The 18,714-nt window shown below is 37.0% G+C and overlaps 1 protein-coding gene across 3 annotated transcripts in view; it reads right to left on the reverse strand.

Moving 5' to 3' along the window:
- Positions 1 to 18,714, reverse strand: part of LOC136028884 (ral GTPase-activating protein subunit alpha-1-like) — a gene marked incomplete at its 3' end in the record, with an annotated part of 109,822 nt that overhangs the window by 54,604 nt on the left and 36,504 nt on the right. For all 3 annotated transcript variants that reach the window (XM_065706835.1, XM_065706836.1, XM_065706837.1), the window contains 2 exon segments: positions 4,061 to 4,296; positions 9,450 to 9,521. In XM_065706835.1, the coding sequence (XP_065562907.1) occupies positions 4,061 to 4,296; positions 9,450 to 9,521 (308 nt within the window).

The following is an 18,714-nucleotide window of genomic DNA, read 5'->3' on the forward strand; positions in this document are numbered from 1 at the left end:
ACTTACGAATTAACTTACGTAACGAACTTCTATATTCGTATGTTTTTATTACGTATCTGAGGCGCTTCTCCCCCTCTTCAACACCTCGCTCTTTACACTAAAGCTTAAATTTTGTCCCAGTTCCTTAAGAATGACCCCTGAATCACATGGCCTGAATTACAATAAATAGTTAAAATTACTAAAAATACTTTAGCGTAAAGAGCTAGGTATTAGGAGCAGGTGAACCCCTCATATGCGTAACAATTTCTGTTCGTTTTAAGTATTAATGCCGCTACTTACTTTCAGTTGAAAAAACTTATTCATGTCTATTTTTTTCATTGTATTTAAATAATGCTAGAAAATCCTGCACCCCCTTCATGAAAATTCTCTTCCCCCATGACAAATTCCTACATGGAAAGATCCTTCCAAGTAACAATCTCCCCTCAACCCCCCCCCCCACCAAAAACCCACTGAAAACGTCTTTACACTTCCCAATAACCATTACTACATGTAAACACTGGTCAAAGTTTGTAACTTGCAGCCCCTCCCATGGTGACTGCAGGGGAGTGAGTCGTCCCCAAAGATATAGTTATTAGGTTTTTCGACTATGCTGAATAAAATGGCTATCTCAGAATTTTGATCCGATGACTTTTGGAAAAAAAATGAGCTGGGGAGGGGACCTAGATGTCCTCCAATTTTTTTGGTCACTTAAAAAGGGCACTAGAACTTTTAATTTCCGTTAGAATGAGCTCTCCTGTGATATTCTAGGACCACTGGGTAGATACGATCACCCCTGGAAAAAAAAATAAATAAACACGCATCCGTGATCTGTCTTCTAGCAAAAAATACAAAATTCCACATTTTTGTAGATATGAGCTTGAAACTTCTACAGTACGGTTCTCTGATACGCTGAATCTGATGGTGTGATGGTGTCGCTAATATTCTATGACTTTTAGGGGGTGTTTCCCCCTATTTTCTAAAATAAGACAAATTTTCTCAGGCTCGTAAATTTTGATAGGTCAATTTTGATAGGTAAACTTGACTGAGTAGATAGTCTAAACTTGATGAAACTTGTATATTTAAAATCAGCATGAAAATCCGATTCTTTTGATGTAACTATTGGTATCAAAATCACTCCTTATCACTCCTTATTACAGTTCGTTACCACGAACTGTTTAATCATCAGGTGATGAAACAGTTAAGGATAACCGCTACTTTTCATGTACTTAGGTATGAAGAATTTTCTTTTTAACAAATCTGTTAGTGCTCGATAGTAAAACTGCTGTTCGCCAATTATTCGTATTGATCTTTGTACTGGGGAGTAGCCTTATGACAGAGTTAAAAAATAGAAGGACATTGATTCTGTTTAGAGTTGGGCCAAAGTGTAAGGGTAACGTATACGAGTGGGAACTTGCTCTAGTGTCGAAAAAAAAACTTCTAGCATAACCGATCGATTTTTCACGGTCTTAGAACATAAAAAGGAGCTTTTGAGCCCTTCCCTCTTCCCAACTTTGAAACTAATAGTTATAAATTAGAAAAATTGCAACCCCACATAGAAGAAGATTTTTAGGAAATCTACTTTTCCTAGATACAATGTCATGTTTGAGCGACTGATTTGACTGACTAATGTCTTATAAACAAGTTTTCCGTATACTCCTTGCATTTAAATTGTGAAAAAAAAAATAGTTAACTTTTATAAAAAAGTAATCTGAAGAAAAATTTTCCACAAAAGAAGTTTTTCAAAGAAAATTAAAGACCTATATTTAACCATTGACGAGCAGAAATAAAGTCAAATAATAATTCTAGTTTAAAACGAACATAAATCACTATCAATCAATGAATGAAACCCAAAACGAACTCAAAAACAATAAATAATCAAGTCAAACTTAAAACATACAGATATTTTCCACAAATAGTTGTAAGGTCAACGCCCCTGTGCCTTCTAAAAACCAGAATGTCATTGTGCTTTACTGAAAACAGTTTTTATTTCGATCTGTATGTTTTGCTTGTCATAACATTACCAAAAAGATAGAAAATCACCCCAACAATTAAAACTACTGAATAGAACTAATGAATGTATATTGACAGTTTAATATTCATCGCCGGACGTCTCAGCAAGTTTGGATTCATTAACGTTATAAAAGAGAGAAGTTTTAAATTTATTTTGTTTTCAGCAAAGCCCCAGGGGCTTTGGGACCATGTCTCCTCATAGACATTATTATTTGACCTTTCGACTATTTTGAACAGCATAGCTATATAAAAGTTCTGATCAGATGTCTTTGGGGGAAGAGCAGCTAAAATGGACAAGGAAAGAGCAATAGGCCATATTGCTCTTTCCCTAGGCAGTGCTATTATGCTGGATTGGTTTGACAGGGGCAAAATAATGTTTGAGCTTCAATAATATCATTTTCAGCGATATTTCATGCATAGTTGAAATTTTATCTGCAACTCTTAAAAAATATTGGGATGACCGCCTCTCCTTTTTGTCTTTTCATGTGACAAAATTGCAGATTTTTTATGGAATTTTAAGACATGAATAAATTAAGAACATGAATAAACTAAGACATGAGTTTTAAAGACAGAAAAAGAGTATGTGAATAGAGCATGATTAAAAAACACGGCGCATAGCATCTCTAGGAGTTTGAGCAGTCTACCAATGAAAGTCTTCCTATATTTTTAGCTGTAGGTTTTTAGCTGTATCTGTAAACAGAGGTACGTGGTATGCCATTTCTATATGTACGAATTCAAGTGTCGGAGGATGCTGGATGGGACACTAGTGGGCATTTTTAGCCCTCCTCAGTCAAAAACACAGAACATTAAAAAAACAATGAACATTATTACAAAAATAAATGGCTTGTAAAGTGGCAACACTTCCAGATCCGTGACAAAATCGTATGTCCTTTTTTGATTTGAAACGTACTTCAAACTGAAACTTGTCACTTTTTGCTTGCCTGAACGAAGCTTTTCACTACAAAGCAGAAGCACGTCTCAAGGAAGCGAAAATTCAATGGAACAGCTTCAGAAAGTCCTCACATACATAGACTTTAAAACGCCACTTCAGGTCAAACATTCTTAGCTATGCCTCAAAGACAAGTGAAAACCATTTTTGTTGGGCTCCCGGCCAGAATTATACAGAGCTTTCCAAAATGGCATGAAACATTCATCAATCCGGCCATAGGGCCACACTTACAATAAACACAGAAAAAGTTATAGAGTTTAACTTGTTACTGTTATAATTATCTTTCTCAATTATTTTAAAATTAAAACGTATAGGCCTAATCAAACAATATTTTCTAAAATGAGAACTATTTTCATTATTCATTCATTATTCATTAACACCAATAAACATAAAATTGCAAGTGACAGCGCAATAAAGGCTTGATTCTATTAAAAAATAAAAGCTTGATGCTTAAGGATGGATAAAGGGAACGAGGGTGGTAGCTCCCCTGTTATTAAGAAATATAAAGAATAAAGAACTAAAGATTACACACATGTCTTAATCTTGACAGAGGGAAGCCCCCAACCAAGATCGAAATATGTAAGAAATCTCTTTGAAAAATTTAGGAATTGTTGCCTGAAAATTCTGTTTTTTGGCATTGCGACAATTTTGAGTTGTTTTTTATTTGCAATGGTATTTGCATCTAGATTTTTGATTATATTGACAGAAGGCTTATTCAAATTTTTTTTAAGTTTTAGTGCCTTTTTTTAAAAATAAAAAAGAATGGACCTTAATAAACTAAGACCCCTAGATTCTAACCTGTGCTTCAACGAAAGCTTATCAGATTCACAAGGTCAATTCAATTCAAGGTCAAAGTGAATTCAAATAAGGTCATTCACAAGGACAAATCATTTCAAATATAAATTCACCTTTTTTCAGTCACAAGAGAAACTCTATAAATGAGACAATCACTTGCAGACAATCAGAAACTCACCGACAATCACTGAAAGACATCCGATTTTGCATGTATGTCTAACTTGTTTCGATTTCTCTAAGACAAAAGGCACAACTGAATATATTAAAACATACAATTATGCCCCTATGATTCGTTCCATAGCATGAAGGCATTTAATACTGTCTTACCAAGTTCTTTGATCCAGTTTTGCCTTCATCACCAACCATCTGTATATATTTAAGACTCTTCGACAAATATCTACTTGTTCTTCTAGAAGACCAATGGACACATCTCGTCCCAAGTCCAGCATGAATACATTAGAGCTGTTAATCACGAACGTTTGAAGGACATTCTGCATCCCGGCTCTGACTAAGAAGGCTTCATTTCCCGAAGCATTCGAAAATGATGACTTTCCATCTGCGACCTAAAATCAAAAGGGTTACGTAAAACTAGTTAATGGCACAAATAAATATTTTTATAAATCATATTTGCAGCGGCTGCTGAAACCTAGTAAAGGACGAACAAAGCCCCAAAACAGCCAAAAATTCAAAACAGCGCTTAAAAAACTGGGTAATGAGAAATAAATCACCATTTGTAGCGAATTCCGGAATAACTATTATCTTGATAAAAGTTATGGAAATTGATGAGACTTGAAGTCTCATTCTTTTGGAAACAAGTTTATGGAAATTTCGAAAACAGCCTGACCCCCCCCCCCCCAAAAAAAAAATGGCGTTCGACTGAAACAAAAAATACATCACTAAAATTTCAAAGGTCAAAAGCTCTATACAGGAAATTTACAGTCCGTTAAATCAAACAACAAGGCAAATCCCTTTTTTTTTTCCATGGATAGCATTAATGCGTCCTCTTTGTCTTTCCTCCACTGCTAGCGGGGCAGTGAAACATCATATTGAGCTGTTTAAGAGCTCATTTTAAAGAAAATTTCTTGGGGGGAAATTTCAAGATGGTCAATTGCTTTGGAATTCCATTAAAGGCGCACACAGCGCCTTTAATGTCAGCTTTAGATTGTGCAACAAACAAGTGCCAAATTCTGGCATCTTATCCCACAAACATCAATTTTGGCCCGATCAGGTCAACGACGGTACCGAAAAAAAAAATTTTGAGATGGGCAATCCCTTTAGAACTAAAAAAAAAGCTGTACATATAGTCTTCCGTTTTCAAAATGTTTGGCGGCGATAAGGTGTGTAAAGCCTGAAAGATTGCATGGAATAAACGTACATTGAGGATTGTAAGGTTGGAATAGCTCCCTTGTTATTGTAGAAATATTTTTAGTACGAGAAAAATTGCGCATTGTGTATATAAGGTATTTCAGGGTTCCCTTAAGAAGAAGTCCCTGAAAAGCCTTTCCCACCAATTTTCAGTCGTAAGCACAGACGAGCTTGATCTTCAATTCCCGTTTCCCCGAGGAGACCCGTTCCAGTGTAGTAACTGTTAGTTAAAGACGTATTACTATGTTTAGCGCACTAATACGTTTGGATATATCACACACAGGTTATTTTCAAATAAAACGCTATCTGAATCAGCTTAAATGGCGATTCTCCCTCACTTGAATACTTTTTTTCTCTTTCAAAACGTCTTTTGTGAACTTTAGTTTACTTTAGGTCAGGCCTCGTTCTTTACAAAGCTACTGCGTATGCCGTGAATACGATAAATGCCTATTCCTTTACTTTAACCAACCCTAACATCATTCCTTATTTCTTTACTAGGTTGTAGCAATCGCTGCAACTACGAAACAGGGTGGTAAACTAAATCCATCTCTTCTTTATGTATTAGTTTACTCGACACATATATCACACACAGGAAAAACCATTCTGTATTTTTCATAGCAAGAGCATAGTAAATAGCAAATTACGTTGTCACGACTTTTACCAGGGCCCTTCTCTAAAGTAAACGAAATAATTAAAATTTTTGACTATTTTTCATTTATCAGGGAAAAGGAGATAAACTGTGAATAGCATTCAGAGAACTTATCATTTTTCTAGGTTTAAGTTTTTTTTAAATATATTCTCCTGTAACCCACCCCCACATCCTCCTTTGCACATCATGCTGCTTCTTAAGGAACTTCCACCTACTTCTGTATTATCAAAATTCCTCCACATATTATTTTACTGGGAGAACGCTGCCTCTGCTTAGCCAATCCGAAGCACTATTTCCCTGTCACAATCGCCATCTTGTGTTAAAACACGCTCAGCTACCGAGATTCATTTACTTCTTCTGTTTCTAAGCTCCAACATGAGGGCCTGCTGCCAAGTTATTAACTACTGAATTAGATATCACTTTTGGTCTTGCTGATATTGATCTGCAGACCAGTAAGGAACTTAAACCGCTAGTACATCTATATTTTTCTGCATATTTTCTTGAAAGTGCGATAGCAAGGCTAAATCACCTGCATAATCATCTTCATGGAGCGACCGTTAGGGATGCAGTTCAACATTTCCATGAAAATGGCATGTTCTTAAGACAAAGTCAACATGCAAAAGCGTCAAGGACAAGAAAAACATCTGCGTTAGACACCATTTTTAAATGAGAACCAATGAGACAAGTCCTTCTCTGTTCGCACTGCGCACAGTCTTTCCTCATAAAGAGATTTAACCATACTTACAATTTTCACTGGAATTTCTGGATGCACCAATATTTTCCACGTAGTCCCACAATGCACCGAGGCAAAAGCTTTCAAAAAGTCAAAAGAGACGATCAATATTGATTGCCTTTCTTTCCATATTCGGTAATCCATGAGTGCGAACAGTAGGCCACAGCAGGATCGATTAGAAACCGTGCTGTTCGTCCCCAATCACCTCCTTAACTTGTCACGAAATACTGTTTAATACAATCTGGCAGAGTATCTTGCTGCCAGTAGACTGGAAAGTAATTCCTCTCGAGACATCAAATACCTACCATTTCCCCTTCTTAAAATGTTTAACAATAAGAAACTCTTTCCATTCACCAGGTACTAAAAAGTCAGTCCATATATTAGTAAGAAGCTGAAAAAAGGGTTCTCTCCCTTCCTTTTTCCCATATGCGTTGAAAAAAAACCTTTTCCACAAAAAAAAGTTTTTCGAAGAAAGTAAACAGCTCCATTATATGTGATCAGAAATAAAGTCAAATAATTTTTCAAGCGTAAAACTACCACAAATTCAATAAATGAATAAATGAAAATGAAAGCGAACAGAAATAACAATAAATAACCAAGTAAAACTCAAAACAAGTAAAAATCAACTGCAATAGGGCTGACAACCCCCATGCCTTCTCGAGACGAGAGGGCCTTAAAGCCTTAATAATTTTCATTTATTGAAGTAGAAAATGCGACAACATTTAAACTGTATTTTATTTTCAGTAAAGAGCAAATTATGTTCTGGTATTGATAAGTACCAACAGTAGTAAAAATAGTGAATGCATCAGCGGTAGTAGTAGCCTATTAGTAGTAGCATGCACATATTGTCTTTTGGTCATTTAATCTTTCACTTGAAACATTTTCTGAAAGCTCAAACTTAAAAATCGAATCCATTCGTGAGATACGCTCTATTCACAATGTGCATGCACTCAGTGTCTTTTGATTTAGTTTTAATTTCCCCTCAGTATTTTAAATTTAGTACTGTGGTTGTAGTAGTACTGGAGCAGTAGTAGTGGTGATAGTTGCAGTAGTTGTAGTAGCGTATAAATATTACCTTTTTTTGGTCAATCGATCATCTTCAATGTCATTTCCTTAAAGTTCTAAACAATGAGTCACACCCTTTTGACAGCCCGTATACACATAACGTATTTAGATTTAGTTCAGCACTCCCCTCAACCTACTCTGAAAAGCTCACCTGAATGCCTTTTGTCTTTTTGGAAAGTAAAGGTCAAACTTGCGCACCTTTCTCAATACCATATAACATATGTAAACAACAAACGAATCGCCTAGCTTCTGGGGGGTGCGAAGGGGTTGACATCCCCTAATAGATAATTACAGGATCTTTCAGCAATGCTGAAAAAAATAGACCACTCAACTTTGAGCGTCTTAATTTAGCTTATGTGTCCACAATTATCGTCAAACTTGTTGATTATGTTGGCACATTCTTTGCATACCCCCTCCAAACCCAAAACCCTAGCTTCACCCCTGATCAAATGAGAAGGTTAAACTCTCCTAGAATTGGATTATGTGGATGAGTTGAGTATGTTAAATAAATATATTAGCAAAATCAACGAACTTTTGAAGGTATTGAGGATTCAGGGCGCAAGAATAAGTCCGTAAGCTAATGTTAAGAAGACTTAGTCACTAAGACTGGGCATAAGTGAAGGTAAAAAGGTTGTGTTGGGTTCCGAGAAGATCAATAAAGTAGTTAGCTACACTTGCCTGGGTAGTATAACTGGTGAAGATGGTGGATCCGTTGAAGATTTTAAAATAGAATAAGCCAAGGCCTGGGGTGTTTTTTCTACAATAGAAAATAACTTAGTCGAATAGGAAGATACGATAATGACAGTGGTAAAATAAGGTTCTAAGGCATGGCACTTCCAAAGAAAAAGGAAATACTTGCCTAATGTCTTCCAGAGGAATTGTCTACGGATAGCTTTAGGCGCCCCGTTCCATAGACCGTATGTAAAACAACTAGCTGAACGAAAAAATGTACTTCTATCCTACTTTCTATGGTTATATTGAAAGATAGGTTGAGATGGCTAGGACACGCTTTACGAATGACATATTGCCAAAAACTGGTCTTTTTGGCCACCCATTTGGGGTCAAACGAAAAGCAAGTCATCTCCGAATAGGCTGGAAAGAGGTCATAAGAAAGGATAAGGAAACTAGAAGTTCTTGAGAGAGGAAAAATAGTGAAGCTTTAAACATAATGGGGCGGAGCGTCCGCAGCTATGTTGGCCTCGGGCTGCTTGGTGCTGCAGTGAGTCTTTAGTAGTAGTAGTAGCAGTAGGATGGTTAATTTCGTTACTTTCAAATTCATCACTGTTCCTGTGTTAGAACGGATACTCTAAATCGAAATGCGCATACAAGAGACTTCTGGCTATTAAGTACTGTAAATAATCAATGAATTAGCCCTTGGCTGTTCTGTTGAAAAATATTTTTGTATATGTGATAAATCTTGTGCAAACACACAAAGTACTTCTAATAAACTAAGCTAAAAATCAGTTAAAATCTTGGCAGAAAAGCATCAGTGTGGTAGATGCAGGGGATGAAGCCCAGTCACCGAATCTGTCAAAATATGGGAAGATCAAAGTCCTAAATTACTACTCATGAAAAATACAACCCCATGGTGCACAAAGTAGCCAGCTTCATGCTGTCGGTGAGCCAGGCACTGGCTGGGCCCAATCACCCCAGCCAGCCAGCTGTTCACTTAGTGCAATTCCTGTGAGACCTCATTATTTGACAAACAGTCACTTAAGGAGGCATGATATAACGCAACAAAAAGAAAAACACAGCCTATGTTGGCTGCAAAACTACAGGCATTTACAGACTAAAGAAAAGATAAAAATAAAAACATACTAAAGACTAAAGAAAAGATAAATTAAACACTAAGTTGGCTGCAAAACTACAGGTATTTACAGACTAAAGAAAAGATACATGCTTACATCTGAAATTCGGTTGTTCTCCCACAGTGAAGAATGATCCACTGGTTCAAGCGCAAATGGTGGAACATCGACCTGAAATGTAGAAAATCTAAATAATATACACAAGCCCCAGCTTTAACTTAAAATGAAAGATACAAATGCAGGTTGGTGAGCTAACTTGTTAGCTCGACAACCTGCATTTGTATCCAACCTAGGTTTCACATCTTGTTTGAACTTGCTTATATTTGTTAAACTTGTTTATGTTTACTTATACTTGTTAAAACATTAATTTCAGCTCCTCATATGTGAATATTTAATAAGTTGTTCCTGCATTAGCTAGTATTCACCTACCTTTGTGGCCCGAGTTTGACTACTTGCAAAAGGGTTCAACCCTCATTCGGGAATATCCCAATTAAGAATGTCTTTAATGTTTTTTTTTGTTTTGGTTAAGGCCCGGATGAAGCGCTGCTAAGTGTTGACAATAAGCAAACAAAATTATAATTTCGCATCATTTTTATATTTTATCGCAATATTTTGCAATTTTGAAAGATTTAGAAACTGAGAACATTCTCCTCTTTCCAAGTTCTGTTCACATAGCCAATGTTGCGTAACAAAGGTATAACAAATACTTTTAGTTTCAATTAATTTAATGTGTTACCTAATAATGTTCAAGTTCCAAATTAGTCTTGCTTAATCTGGCAAATAAATCAGTCATATAAGCAATGTCATTTTCTGAGATAAATTGTGCCGTGATCTATTTACTCTAGAGGAAGTCCAACAGTACAATCAAAGAGTAAATAGAAGAGATCCAAACATGCGCTTTTAGATATCTGACGTACTTCTCTGTGAAGCAGTAAATGATAATGGTCCTTAAGATTTTCCAAACAAAGTTGAGCAAATAATCTCTCATTTAAGGTATTCCTTTTCATTGTGTTAACTGCTCTAATGACATAATGTGCTTATTCATACAAACATTCACTTAGACTTTTGCAACCAAATAACGTCGGTGAATTACACAACGTGCCCTTTATACATTTGATGTATCTTCTTTTAATTATGCCAGAAAGCCTCGGTTTGTAGTAGCAGAGTAGATTGAGGATCATTTTGGCAATACAGGGCTCAGGGTTCGATCCCCTCGGAGCAAGGTTGGGTGACAAGCGTGCTACTTGTCCCTGTAAAAAAGACTCAGCAACCGAAACGTCGATTCGACGTCCTGTGTCTCAGCAATGCCTTTGGAGGATCTTTATCCTTTTTATTCTAACATACCGTATAGTTTTTATGCCAAAAAACTTTTTAATTATGTAAATATAGTTTCAGCTTTCGTATTAGTTTCCAAACATTTAGCAAATAGTTATTCTTGAGAATTTTTTTCTTCCTTTACAAATCTCATATAGGATAAAAGAAAAGCTTCGTTTCCTGTAATATTGACTTGTCAAGCTGTGTAGAAAAATAAGATATTCTTAAATAGCAACATAGTGTTTTCTAGACTTTGAGTCATCTCGTCGATTCTTCTTCGTACATTATTTCAGTGGAATTATTTTTATAATACCGAAAATAATGCAACCATATTACACTGATTTGTGCAACATGGTACGCTTTAAGTCACTCATAGCTCAACAAAAATACTAGAAAAAATGGCGTATAAAAATAAATGACCGCTTTTCGAAACGGAGAAAAAAAAAACCTTCGAATCTTTATATCTTCCTTTTTATCATTCTAGAACCATATAACAACTTAAACCAAAATACTAGAAAAATGACATACAAAAATAAATGACCGCTTTCGGAAACGGAGAAAAAAAAACCTTCGAATCTTTATATTTTGCTGTTTATCCTTTTAGAGACATATAAAAACTGAACCAAAATACTAAAAAAATGACATAGAAAAATAAATTACTACTTTCCAAAACGGAGAAAAAAAACCTTCGAACCTTTAAAATTTTGCTGTTTATCATTTTAGAGCCATATCCCAAACTCAACCAAAATACTAGAAAAAATGGAGTATAAAAATAACGGAGAAAAAAACAACAAAGGAGAACGGCAAAGGCTATGGGACGACACGGAATGAAGTGAAGAAGTATAACTCTTTTATATTTAAATTATGGTAACAATTTGAGCATCCTAGGCGAAAATGTTAGCAAAATGAATGAAATTGTGGAAGTTTTGAGGGTCCAGGGGTGCAAGAATAAGTTGGAAAATTAATGTTAAGAAGACCAAGTCGCTAGGACCGGGCATAAGGTGAACTCGGCCCAACTGTATCTACAAGTTAAAAAATGGATTTTGACAACAATAGATACATCAAAAGAATTGGGTTTTAATGCTGATTCGAAATATATAAAATTATTTAAGTTTAATTTTATTTATCAAAAGCTACATTCCATAAAAAATTTGCCTGATTTTCGAAAAAGGGGAAAACACCCCCAAAAAATCAAGAAATCTTAATGAAAATCACACCATCATGTTCAGCATATCAGAGAACTTTACTCCAGAGGTTACAGGCCCCCTATCTACAAAAACGTAGAATTGTACATTTTTTGCCAGAAGAAAGACGATTGAAGAGGTCTTTCATTCGTGGTCTTTTTTTCTTTTTTCTCTGTTGATCCCCCATGGGTGATCGAACCAATGGTCCTGGAAGACAAAAGATGGCAAATTAAAACAGAAATTTTAAGTTCACATGCCGTTTTCAAGTGATAAGAAAGATTATAGGGCAACTAGTCTCCCTTCCATATCCCTTTTTTCACCAAAGACATACGATCAAAATTTTGAAAAAGGCATATTGATAAATTTTGAAAAAGACATAGTTGAAAAGTACAAAAACTATATCTCGGGGGATAATAGCATCTGGGAAAGGGCAAATGTATTTTACCTATTGTTTATATGCAATGTTTGTTATTGAGAAATATACAGACACTTTTCGAGGAGGGATTTTCAGCGGGGATAATACTTACATGGGGAGGGGGGATTTAACAGAATTCATATATAGAAATTGCCCTATTTGGAGAAGTTCCGAGGGAACTGTCCCGGGTAAATTTTTCACAAGGGAAAATTTTCATTGGAGGGGGTATCTGTGAAAAATTTGTCGAGGAGGGTGATTTCTGACTTGATTAGAAAAACGATCAGAAATTAACCAAAACAACTTTTTTTAAGTGAAAGTAAGGACTCTAAAAATCTAAATCACCTCATTTGTGAAAGTAATTTTACACAGTTATCTAGCAAGAATGAATTTTAGGAAGGTAAAAAGAAGGTTGAAAAAGAGTTTCCTAGGCTATAGCTCTGTGGAAATATTAACAAGAGAAGCTACCTGCAACAATAAAAGCGACCCAACATTTGAAGTGATGGACGAAGTGGCCAGACTCACTCATGACAGTGTTGCACTACACGAAATAATTGATATACTCCATAAAAGGATATTCGATATTTATCGCCGTCATGTACAGAAACCAATATCACTACTCGATTTTTTGTTCACATATGGTAGCAAAGAAGTTTTTGAATTAAGCAATGAATGGTATGACAAAAGAGCGTCTGGCGCATTCTTCCGAATATAAAATTGGCGACTCAAATCAGGAATTGTTAACTAAATTAGCAGAATGGAGAAGAAATCCATCAAACAAGGATCTGGGCGACTCTGAGTCTTGGATGAGCATGAGTCTGAGAGTCCCTGATGAGCCTCTTGGAGCTTCTGGGAGCGAGATCAATCACCATGCATAGATATTGAAGATAACTTGATCCTGCCACAAAGCAATTTACCTAATCCTACAAATTCAAACTACATAGCATCAAGTGACAAAATCGAAACACGGAGAGCTCCAAATCATCATTCAGACGTTGGAAACTCTTTTGAGGGTGACTTTAATCCCACTGCTATCATTTTGCTATCGCGCAGTGTTTCAAAGCCTATATCAGTTGAATTATCCGAACCTACATTAAAATAAGATAAGCAAGAAAGCGCTTCGAACTATGTACTATTGGGAATGCATTCTTTTCCAGAGGTTAATAACGCACGTGCTGAGAGGTCTAATCTGTTTTGTCTCAATAGCAAACTGGTTATCCATCAACTCTAAGTCATCATTCAGACGTTAGAAACTCTTTGGAGGATGACTTTAATCCCGCTGCTATCGTTTTGCCATCGTGCAGTGTTTCAGAGCCAAGATCAGTAGAAATATCCGAGCCTACATTAAAACAAGATAAGCAAGAAAGTGCTTCAAACCCTGTACTATTAGATATAAAGTCTTATCCAAAGGTTAACATCACGCGTGGTAAGAGGTGTAATCTTAACAGCAAACAGATTATCCGTCGAGTCCAAGTCATCGTTTAGATGCTGAAAATTCTTTCAAGAATTACCTTAACCCCATTACTATCACTGTCCCATCATGGAGTGTTCCAAGGCCTAATCCGTTTTACTTCTTATTAAAACGGCCAAACTTCTGATCCTTATTTGTCTCAACAACTTTCTCTCAAGTAAAGAAATCGAAATTATTTTGTCGGTCATACATGGTGATCGATCTTCAAGTCTACTTGATGAAAATGAAGATATCGGTCCAAAACTCTGAATTTGACTATATGAGTAGACCCTAAAGAAATTATAACTGTTTTTCTTGCAGTTGAAAGTGCTGGATTTGTGGCAGAAGAGAAACAAACCTAAAGAAGAGGAAAAATATGACTTATCTGCAGAAAGACGGAACCTTATGAACAGATGAAGCTATAAATGGAGTGAGATATCGCTATCTGGAAGCCATCTATCTTAGAAAGAAGAATTCAAAATTTGCTTAGTTGATTAAAATGAACTGTTGCCATGATTAGCAAGGAGGAAAATCACAAGCGGGAGAACGTGGCCAGATATTTATGAAGAAAACTCAAGAAAATAATTTTCGTGTGCTCTGGAAGTATTATACTGATAATTAATTTGGTTGAAGATATTATAACTGAACTTAACTGATTTATAACTGAAATTATAGATAAAAAGACATCACATGAAATTTATTGCAGCTTCAACTCAAGTGAAATCAAAGAAATAAAAATAGGAATTGCAAATCAAGAAATTCAGAAAATAAAAGATTGGAAAGAAAAGACGACTCCAGAATAAAACAAGAGCCAAGGGCTCATATGGCACTTGTGACGAGATCAGAACCTAAAATGAGACTCGGTACTAGAGTTATTGATTTTGCCATTCCGATGCCATCCGATGACCCGAACGTAAGATAAACATGGCGCAAATTTTCACGATTTCCCCTCCCTCCGATCCCCTAGATGGTCAAATCGAGCAAACGACTGTTATCAAGTCAATTTGTGCAGGTCCCTAACAAACCTACCAATTTGCATCGTCCTAGCACGTCCAGGAGCACTGAACTCTCCAAAGCACTGGAAATCCCCCCCTCACCCAACTGTCCCAAAGAGAGCGAATCCGGTCCAGTTATGTCAATCATGTATCTAGGACTTGTGCTTATTCTTCCCACCAAGTTTCATCCCGATCTCTCCATTCTAATCGTTTTCCAAGATTTCCGGTTTCCTTCTCCGACTCCCCCCAATTTCACCGGATCCGGTCGGGACTTAAAATAAGAGTTGAGACATTACAGAAGAGAAGAAGACATTAGGTCCTTCTAAATATCAAATTTCATTAAGATCCGATCACCCGTTCGTAAGTTAAAAATACCCCAATTTTTCAATTTTTCCGAATTAACCCCCACCCCCTCCAACTCCCCAAAAGAGAGCGGATCCGGTCTGGTTATGTCAATCATGTTATGTCATCCCGATATCACCGGATACGGTCGGGATTTAAAAAAAGAGGTCTGAGACACGAGGTCCTTCTAAATATCAAATTTCATTAAGATCCGATCACCCGTTCGTAAGTCAAAAATACCCCATTTTTTCTAATTTTTCTTCTCCCTCCTCCCCCCTCCCCAGAGGGTCAAATCGGAGAAACGACTGTTATCAAGTCAATTTGGGCAGGTCCCTGACACGCCTACCAATTTTCATCGTCCTAGCACGTCCTGAAGCACCGAACTCGCCAAAGCACTGAAACCCCCCCCCCCAACTCCCCAAAGAGAACGAATCCGTCTGGTTATGTCAATCACGTATCTAGAACTTGTGCTTATTCTTCCCATCAAGTTTCATCCGATCTCTCCACTCAAAGCGTTTTCCAAGATTTCCGGTTTCCAAGATTTCCGTTTCCCTCCTCTGCCCCCTATGTCCCCGGGTCCAACCCGAATTGAAAATGGAGCATCTCAGACATGGAATGTTTCTAAAAAATCAAATTTCATTAAGATTCGATCCCTCATTCGTAAGATAAACATACCTCAATTTTCACAATTCCCATCCCTCCATCCCCCCCAGATGGTCGAATCAGGGCAACAACTGTTATCAAGTCAATTTGTGCAGGTCCCTGACACGCCATACAATTTTCATCGTCCTAGCACGTTCAGAAGCATCAAACGCGCCAAAGCACTGGATCCCCCCCAACTCCCCCAAAGAGAGCGGATCCGGTCCGGTTATGTCAATAAAGTATCTAGGACTTGTGCTTATTCTTCCCACCAAGTTTTCTCCCGATCTCTCCACTCTAAGCATTTCCAAAGATTTTCGGTTTCCCCCTCCAATTCCCCTCAATGTCATCGAATCCGGTCGGGATTTAAATAATGAGCTCTAAGACACTAGGTCCTTCTAAATATAAAATTTAATTAAGATCCGATCACCCGTTCGTAAGTTAAATATACCTCATTTTTTCTAATTTTTCCAAATTCCCGAATTATGCCCCCCTCCCCCTCCAACTCCCCCAAAGAGAGCAGATCCAGTCTGGTTATGTCAATCACGTATCTAGGACTTATACATATATTTCTCACCAAGTTTCATCCCGATCTCTCCACTCTAAGCGCTTGCCAAGACTTCTGGTTTCCCCCCTCCGACATCCCCCCCCCCAATGTTACCAGATCCGGTCAGGATTTAAAATAATAGCTCTGAGTTGCGAGGTACTTCCAAATATCAAATTTCATTAAGATCCGGTCCCCCGTTCGTAAGTTAAAAATACCTCATTTTTTCTAATTTTTCCGAATTAACCAAAATACCCCCCACCCTAACTCCCCCAAAGAAGGCGGATCCGTTCCGGTTATGTCAATCACGTATCTAGGACTTGTGCTTATTCTTCTCACAAAGTTTCATCCCGATCTTCCCACTGTAAGCATTTTCCAAGATGTCCGATAACCCGTTCATAAGTTGAAAATACCTTATTTTTTCTATTTTTTCCGAATTAACCGTCCCTCCACTCCCTCCCAGACGGTCGAAACTTTCATCGTCCTAGCTTATCTGGAAGAGCCCGAACTAGCAAAACCGCAACCGACAGACCGGCGGACAGAAATTGCGATCGCTATATGTCACATGGTAAATACCAAGTTCTGGAATATAAAATGGAGCATAAGAATAAAAAAAAATAATTAAGAAAAAGTAAATCTCTCGTGGCCAGTTTATGTTTTAGGTGTTAGATATGTTATTTGAATTGCAAGATCAAACATGTTATTCATACGAGCTTTCTTTTAAATGGGAGCGAGTATTTCCCTCCCCGCAAAGACAATTCACCCCCCCCCCAAAGGAAGATTCCACCAAACACACAATTGAGCAGCCACAGAGAAAGTACAAAATAGGGGCTCAAAAACCTATCACATGTCCTAAAGGACAACAAGAGGACCAGATAGCAAAAACAGATTAAGGACAGGGGCTGGTTGGTCTCGAATCATTTTCGACTTCAATCGAGTTAGCAGCCTCCTAAGTTTCTATAACCAGCTTGGAAACGTGGAAGGGACAGCCCCCCCACCCCTATACGGGGTAAATTCTGTTACTTTTGGGGTTTAATGCCATTTTTACTTTCATAATAACAGCGTAGACCATAAATATTCCCAGAAATCAAGAGGGATTAAATATCAATTTCTAACTTCATCACCACCCCTTCCTTAGAACGAATTCTACATTTGCCTGAAGATGATATGAGAGTTAGGATGTGTTGGCATTAAAATGCACCCGGTGAGGCATCTGTCCCCCTCCAATGTTTGCACAATCACGCTTCCCATTAAAACCTCATATTGTAACAGTATGCAACTCGCAAAGCTTACAGCCCCGGGGGCCAGAAGGGGGTTGTCAACCCGGAAGCTTGATTACTTTGGAACTTTGAGCTGTTTTGAGCAAAATGGTTACCTCAAAATTTTGATTGGAAGAGTTTGTGGGAAATAGGGGGGGGGGGGATTTTCCTCAGGGGATATAATTTTCTGGGTGAACGACTAGACCCGTTTTATAAAATGCCAAGAAATCTCATTTTTATGCGTCCTTTAATATATCAAAGGGTCGTTAAATGGGTCCTAAAGGATATCCTTTTCATAAAAGAATTATTAATATTATTATCATTTACTTTTAACCCACAATGTGACCATAGCATACACTCAACCAGCATCCTACATAAAAAAAATGGCTTATGTAGATGGCAGCACTTTCAGAACCAGAAAAAACACACCTTTTTCGAATCTATAAATTGTGCTTCTTATCATTCTAGAGCCATATTTTGGTAACGAGGCACGGGAATCGTTGCATATCTTGAGCATTTACAGATTCTAGTCAAAATTCATTCTAAGACAGCTATCTTTCTTGCTTGCCTATTTAAATAAAGCTCTTCACTTGTAAGCAGAAGAGCTGTTCGAGAAAAAAACTTGGCAGGACAAGTCAAAAAAGGCTTCTTTATCATTGACTACAAACTCCATTTCAGCTGACACATTCTAGGCTCTGTCTCAAGGATAAACACAAATTATCGTTTTTGGCCCAGGGAAAGAATCATACGATACTTTCCAAAATGTAATGTCATATTAAACAATACGGCCAGAGGTCCGCACTTCACAAAAACCTGCAAAGATTATAGGCCTGAATTATTCAATCCTATTATAATTAGTGTTTGAATGCTTGCTATTATAATTAAATGAATGTGTTAAATGTCTACATATTTGTTTTCATTATTTTTTTTTATTTTCTAGCATTTAAAAAAATTGTTCTTTTTCAGATTGATGATTTACCTGAAGTAAACTATCGAACAATTTCTTTCCTCAGTCGACATTTAACTTGAATATCAGAGAAAATCCAAACGAAGAAAATAGATATGAAAAATTTATTAAAAATATTTGGACCATCTTTAATTCGACCTTTTAAATAAAGACGCAGAAATTATAGGAATGCTGGTCAAAGGAACGTTTCAACAATCGCGGATTGTAAGGACTGGTGTCGAATTTATTTGATAATAAGCTGAGAACACCCTATTTAAC

The sequence above is a fragment of the Artemia franciscana genome, chromosome 7 (assembly GCF_032884065.1).
Source record: "Artemia franciscana chromosome 7, ASM3288406v1, whole genome shotgun sequence".
Taxonomy (NCBI): domain Eukaryota; kingdom Metazoa; phylum Arthropoda; class Branchiopoda; order Anostraca; family Artemiidae; genus Artemia; species Artemia franciscana.